The sequence below is a fragment of the Conger conger genome, chromosome 10 (assembly GCF_963514075.1).
Source record: "Conger conger chromosome 10, fConCon1.1, whole genome shotgun sequence".
NCBI classification, from domain to species: Eukaryota; Metazoa; Chordata; class Actinopteri; order Anguilliformes; family Congridae; genus Conger; species Conger conger.
In genome coordinates, this window is record NC_083769.1 from 32,651,925 (window position 1) to 32,659,456 (window position 7,532).

General features: G+C 39.6%; 1 protein-coding gene across 5 annotated transcripts in view; it reads left to right on the forward strand.

Moving 5' to 3' along the window:
* slco4a1 (solute carrier organic anion transporter family, member 4A1) overlaps nt 1-6,101 on the forward strand; it is a 37,909-nt gene extending 31,808 nt beyond the window's left edge. For 4 of the 5 annotated variants that reach the window (XM_061257722.1, XM_061257723.1, XM_061257724.1 and 1 more), the window contains exon 13: nt 4,263-6,101. In XM_061257722.1, coding sequence (XP_061113706.1) covers nt 4,263-4,371 — 109 coding nt within the window. In that variant the 3' untranslated portion in view covers nt 4,372-6,101. Of the gene's footprint in view, nt 1-4,141 lie in introns of all 5 variants that reach the window. The other variant, XM_061257727.1, reaches the window with a different exon arrangement.
* The last annotated feature ends 1,431 nt before the right edge of the window (nt 6,102-7,532 follow it).

Here is a 7,532-nt window from a genome sequence, read left to right on the forward strand (position 1 = left end):
TTTTATTTTTAGCTTTCTGTTTTGCCTTTTTATTAGATATGCCGTGACAGCGTTGCCTTGGTTTTTTAAATTTTCCACTGACTGAAGATTCAGTGAGCAGGGGAAGCAGTGGTTGAATATTTGTGTTTCTCTATCTCTTTCTATCGCTTGTTTTGGGTTAACTTGTAGATTCTCAATTCAATCAATTATTTGATAATCTAATAGATAATTCGATTTAGTTCATTACCAGCCTTGTTGGATCTAAACCTGACTTAAACTCACTTTATGAGAAACGCCTGTACCCAAACTTATTCAGGCGAATATATAATTAGCCAATCGTGTGGCAGTGCAACGCATAACATATTGCAGACACCGGTCAGGAGCTACAGTTAATGTTCACATCAAACATCAGAATGGGGAAAAATGTTGGTGTCAGACAGGGTGGTTTGAGTATCTAAGGAACTGCTGATGTCCTAGGATTTTCAAGCGCAAGGCTTTTTTTCTCTAGAGTTTTCAGAGAATGGTGCGAGAAACGAAACTGGTTGAAGCTGACAGGAAGGTGACAGTGACACAAATAACCACACATTACTACAGCAGTATATCTAAACGCATAATGTGCCAAACCTCTTAAGTGAGTAGGCTACAGCAGCAGACATAATTCAAAAAAATAAGTCTAATAAATACCTAATAAAGTGCTCACTGAGTGAAGTAGTCCCCACAAAGTTTCTTCTCGCACACTATGCAAAGGTAATTACAGGGCGGTATTTCACAAAACAGGATTAATAAGTAACTGCGCAGTAAAGAGGAAAACAATAAATATTCAGTGGCAGGACCTAAAACGAGCAATTCCTGCTCAGAAACTTTGTCTGAATTAACAGCGTTGCCTTGGTTTTTTAAATTTTCCACTGACTGAAGATTCAGTGAGCAGGGGAAGCAGTGGTTGAATATTTGTGTTTCTCTATCTCTTTCTATCGCTTGTTTTGGGTTAACTTGTAGATTCTCAATTCAATCAATTATTTGATAATCTAATAGATAATTCGATTTAGTTCATTACCAGCCTTGTTGGATCTAAACCTGACTTAAACTCACTTTATGAGAAACACCTGTACCCAAACTTATTCAGGCGAATATATAATTAGCCAATCGTGTGGCAGTGCAACGCATAACATATTGCAGACACCGGTCAGGAGCTACAGTTAATGTTCACATCAAACATCAGAATGGGGAAAAATGTTGGTGTCAGACAGGGTGGTTTGAGTATCTAAGGAACTGCTGATGTCCTAGGATTTTCAAGCGCAAGGCTTTTTTTCTCTAGAGTTTTCAGAGAATGGTGCGAGAAACGAAACTGGTTGAAGCTGACAGGAAGGTGACAGTGACACAAATAACCACACATTACTACAGCAGTATATCTAAACGCATAATGTGCCAAACCTCTTAAGTGAGTAGGCTACAGCAGCAGACATAATTCAAAAAAATAAGTCTAATAAATACCTAATAAAGTGCTCACTGAGTGAAGTAGTCCCCACAAAGTTTCTTCTCGCACACTATGCAAAGGTAATTACAGGGCGGTATTTCACAAAGCAGGATTAATAAGTAACTGCGCAGTAAAGAGGAAAACAATAAATATTCAGTGGCAGGACCTAAAACGAGCAATTCCTGCTCAGAAACTTTGTCTGAATTAAAGCAGTGAAATAAAGTTGTGAGGTAAAATTCTTCCAAAGTGATGTGAAAGTCTGACATCAAATTACTAGAAGAAATACACTGCAGTTATTGTTGCTATAGGTGGTGTGGCCAGTTTGCGGTTTGAGGGGTCAATTACTTTTTCACTTGGGTGATGACCTTAATAAAAAGAAAAAAAGGAATTTTTAAAATGTGTTTGTTTACTCAGGTTGTCTTTGTCTAATACTGCTTTTGTCTAATGTTCTGAGAGCATTCAGTGTGACAAATATGCAATAGAGAAAAAACGAGGGAAATGTGAACGCATACAATACACAGAAAAGCACATTACACTATGTACACCTCCAGTGGCTTCAGAAAGTATTCAGACCCCTCCAATTTTTTGCACACCTAATTGTGTTGTAGATTTCATTTTAAATTGCAGAAATTACAGCTTTGAGTCTTGGGTAAATCACAACAAGCTTTGCACGTATGTATTTGGGAATTTTATCCAATTCTTCCTGGCAGATCCTCTCCAGCTCCATCAGATTTGATGAGAAGCGTCTGTGAACTGTCATCTTCAGGTCTCTTCAGATGTTCTATGGGGTTTAAGTCTGGGCTTCCAGCCACTTTGGAAAAGTGAACAGTCTGAGGTCACATGCACTCTGAAGGACCTCTGAATTCATCCTTCCCTCAATTCTGGCTAGTTTCCCTGTTCCTGCTGCTGAGAAGCACCCCCATAGCATGATGCTGCCACCACCATGCTTCACCTTAGGGATGAATTACCCAGGTGATGAGCAGTGCCTGGTGATCACCAGATATAGTGCTTGGAGTTCTGCCAAAAAAGTCCCAGTTTTGTCTCATCAGACCAGAGAACCTTCTTCCTCATGCTCTTAGAGTCTATTTGCTATTTGGCAAACTCCAAACTCAACAGTGGCTTCCATCTAGCCACTGTACCATACAGGCCTGATTGATGGAGTGTTTCTGAGATGGTTGTTCTCCCATCTCTGCAGAGGACTTCCAAAGCTCTTTTGGAGTTACCGTTGGGTTCTTGGTCACCTCCCCAAGGCCCTTCTTGCCCGGTTACTCAGCTTGCCCTGATCTATGCCTCAGCACAATTTTATTGCAGGAGTCTACAGTGAATTCCTTAGACTTCAAGGCTTGGTTTTTGTCCTGACATGCAGTGTGAATTGTGGGACCTCATATACACAGGTGTGTGCCTTTCTAAACTGACCTAAGCACAATTTTATGCAATTTTATCTGTTTCAAATTAAATCTTCAACACAATAAAGTGCAAAAATGTGGTCTGAATACTTTCTGAAGCCACTGTACTTCCCTCTAAACATTTCAGAGACAGGAGACTTGTCACTAGAAACTGCATAGCATTTTGACTCATTTTTGTTCAGTGAAGCACTTTGCCAGTGTGTGTGGCAATGAGACCTGGCCACAAGTAGTAGTTTCTTATTGGAATTTCAAACAGACACACATCCACGATCACGTTGGTGTACACATAAATGAACAGGCATTGGCATTCCCTCAGACTTCATGAATTATTCCGCTCTGCTGTATGTCCATGAATCTATTCACTGGGCTCTCATCTCTGCCTGTCAGTGTCTGCTCCCATGTTTCCCTGAACCCAATATATCTCCAGTTATCTTTTCATTAAGAGAGGAAGTCTCTTTGAGGACACAGAAACGCAGCACACTTATTGTCTCCCAGTCAAGATAGAACAAGTAGTCACCACTTCTAAATGGCTTTGACATTTATAACGCAGTGAACTGCAAACCAACTGAGACGCAACAAAAAGGGCAGTCTGTCCTGCGTTCACGTCTAATAGCATCTAGCACAACTTCCAGAGGAACATTTAGACCAATGAAACAGGTCAGAGAACTGCCTCAAAGTGGGGAAAAAAGCACTTAGTATTAGTATTAAATTAAATGTGTGGTTGAAATAGAACCACTATTAAATGAAATCTGCCTGTGTAAATTGAAATTGTACTTACCTCTAGGGTCTTTCAGCGAACTTATCCCTGGTTATGGGTATGCACTTTGTTGTACGTCGCTCTGGATAAGTGCCAAATGCCAATAATGTAATGTAATGTAATGTAAAAATACAAAGACCATGGTACCAGTACACATGGTCCGTGTTGGATGCTGGATGTATCACAAAGCTGAAGCTTTCATGTTTATATAAAGATAAAGGTTTAAACAGCTTAGTCAAGCAATATGGCAGTTGGTAATCACACTAACCTATTCACATTTGAATGCATACCTCCATTATATGCCATCCATTTGTATGCACAGATTTTCCAAAAGCATTCCACATCCATATGTCCATTTAAGCATGTTATATTATTGGGAGCGCACCATCACAATGTGCTCTCCATATAATGCATGGGCATTGAATGGGCTTTATTGGCCCATAAGATTGAACAGCTGTGTGCCTCTTATTACAAATGATTTTCTCTGACCTGTCTTCCTCTGTCTGTCATGCTCTGGCTACTCAGGACTGAATGGCCCCTGGTCTAAAGTGGCCATGAGTTGTGGGGGCTTTCTGGGACAATGGTGGAGGTAAGGCAGGAGGGACAGGATGGTAGCCAATGACATCAGTCCCTTTTGCTTCTTCAGCCCCGCCTCCAGTCCAGCAACCGTTGCCCTCAAGAGGCGTCCACCTGAAAACACAGGAGACATCAGCATAGAGCGCAGCCTAAAACTTCAGTGGAACAAGTTGCTGTGAGAATGCACATTGCACATTGTGAGGATGAATTGTCCGCCAGTCGCCTAATGTAAAGGTCCATGCATTTTCTATATTTCTTTTGTAATTGTATAGCATCAGAAATGAATCTGTAAAACATCCAAAATCACTTGTCTAATGGGCAAACTGCATTATCTGCTATTCAAAACAAATGGAAAGATAAATGTGTAGTTGCCTTATCGAGCTTGAGGTGCTCAAAAGCAGGAGCTCTATGGTTTGTTTGATGTGTGTGCGCGCATGTGTGTAAGCTGCAGTTAATGCTATTGTTTGTTTTGTAGTAATTTGTTTCTACTGTATAGAGTGAACAGTACAAATGTGCCCTATGCAAGTAGAACCATGCCCCAGGTATACTGGGTAATTCCCTCATTGTAAGATTGAGATGGTGAGGTAATACAGTGAACACAATATAGTTACAGAAACATTCAATTGAAATCACTCAGTTAAAAGACAGGTTTTTCTGTCGTATCACAGAAAAAAATCTTACTACCATTCATCTAAATCAATGAGAGAAAGGCTTTACCTCATTGCATGAGTATGAGATGCATTAAATACCTTACTCACTCAGTGAGCAATTTATTAGGTAGACCTGTAAACCAGCTTGTTAAGGCAATATTTAATCAGCCAATCATGTGGCAGCAATTAAGTGCATAAAAGCATGCAGATGTGCTCAAGAGGCTCAGCTGTTTTTCAGACCAAATGTCAGAACGGGGAAGAAATGTGATCTAAGTGACTTTGACCGTGGAATGATTGTTGGTGCCATACAGGATGGTTTAAATATCTCAGAAACTGCTGATCTCCTGGAATTTTCATGCACAACAGTCTCTAGAGTTTCCAGGGAATGGTGCGAAAAACAGAAAACATCCACTGAGCAGCAGTTCTGTGGTGAGAAATGCATTGTTAATGAGAGAGGTCAGAGGAGAAGGGCCAGACAGGTCAAAGCTGACAGGAAGGTAACAGTAATGCAAACCACATATTACAACAGTAAGACCAATAAGTCTAAAAATAAGTGTAATAAATACCTAATAAAGTTCTCACTGAGTGTATGTAAAGTTCTGCTTGGAAAGCAGTTTTGCAGGCACTATTGAATCCCTACTGGCTTACATTAATCTTTACAAAAAAACACTTTAACATTCAATTGGATAGATCTGTTGAGGGCTTGTATGACTGTTTCATGCATCTTATTGTATATTATTAGGCTAATCCATTTGATGTATGTGTCCCTTTCCTCCAAAATACAGCATTAGTCTATATTTTAATTATTTATGGGCTATTGCAAAAAGGATTTTGCCTGTTGAATTATTGTAGTGTATGTTTAATACGTCATGTTTCTTCAAACTGAAAATGCACTAAAATGACTGTCTTGTGTCCATACTGTGAATATGTGATATTCTATCTGAAATGTGCCTGAAATCTTTAGTTCTGGGGGCTGATTATGTGTAAAATTGTTAAAAACAACAAAAACGTTCCTACGGTTAATTAGCTCAAAACAGTTACCTCTAACAACCTGTCAAATACTCTTGTCAGTCAAGCCCAAATGGTTCATCCACTAAATTAATGTCAGTTAAATGAACATGCTGTGTGTAACATGAATGGATGCTCTTGCAACAATCAAAGCACAAATTGATCATGCAGTTTTGCTCAAAAATCTAATCTTCTCAGTGGGTCCCGGAGAATAAAACTTGAGACTGCTTCTCAGTGTGATGCTCAAATAATGATTTCCGATCTCTTGCTTTACACCACATGGTTGTGACTCAGTTTTCAGGCCATTTCACTCCTGGCCTTCAAAGGAACTGGGAGCAATGACAGACTTTGGAAAATGTCAACTGGAAGTATCACTTGCTTTCATCATGTCCATCAGGGGATGAAGTGAAAGAAGGTGGAACACACTTCAATGAAGGAGCTGGACTCAAAGAACACGCACTTGTGTAGGCTGGGAAAGCATTACACTAAATAAGCCATGCTGTGACTCTGAGTGAACCTACTAAGAACACGGTGGGCTTGAGTAAGACTGACACACAGCCCTCTCTCTGCCTTCACCGTGTCCTTCTCTCCCTTATTACAACTGTCTCAATGCAAGACGATTCTAGAATCAATGACACCTTTTTAAAACCAGAGTTTGGTTGTTGTGTTGTATATGGCAGTGTGTTTTTTTTACAAGGAAAAACTTTATTATCTTCGGGTTGATTTATTCAATTCGTTTCTGGGTGTCTAAGGAACAGGTATTTCTACTACTGACAGTAAAGTGCTAAAAATTAAAAAAGAAATGCTGAACAATACGATTTCAGTTAAAATAAAAGGCTGAAAATGTTTTCTTTTATACTGTAAATGAAAGTACATTTTGAATAAATAACGTAAAAACGTTTTAACATAAATAAATGACATGTTGTTAGGACATTTATTTTTGAAAACAAGGCAGTATCTGTAGAATATAAGGATTCGCTCCCAGTAAATATATACCACTAGGGGGTACTAGATGCTCATGATCCATTTATTTTAAAGAACCATGTGGCAAATAGAAGCACATCGCCCATTCCTGACAGGACAGATCTGAAAGGAACATGCAAAATCACCTCAGGGCTGAGCTGAATAAACCAGCAGCAGGGCCACGGTCTCTGGAAAATTGTTAGTACCCACCTACAAACAAATTGTGTGTAGGCCAATTAAAAAAGGATTAAAAATATTTCCAACTAACACTCCCTGCCTCTCCAAATTAAAATCATGATTAAGATTTTAAACCTATATAAAAAAACAACTGTGTCACGCTGTCTTGTGGTTAATCATGAAAAAGGTGACCCATCCATATCTATTTTGCCTCTTATTATTTACCAGTCCCTTTGAACTATTGCGTTCCTGATCTTGGTGACCCTATCTATAAAATGTGATGGGTGTGTCCAGACTGTTGCTTTCATCTAAACATTGCAACAATCACAGCAGCAACATCACAGCAATAATAACCTGGAGCCAAATTAATGGAAGGCCCCTCAAAATAGATAATTATTTTTATGACATTGCACTTGGCCACCTTGTCCCAGTGCACCTGTACAGAGCATGAAAGGCCTGCCAGAGGCCAGCACCTGAACATTTCTCACTGATGCTAACAGCAGCTCTGTCGCTTCAACTGAGTAAGCTGACTGAGGGGATCT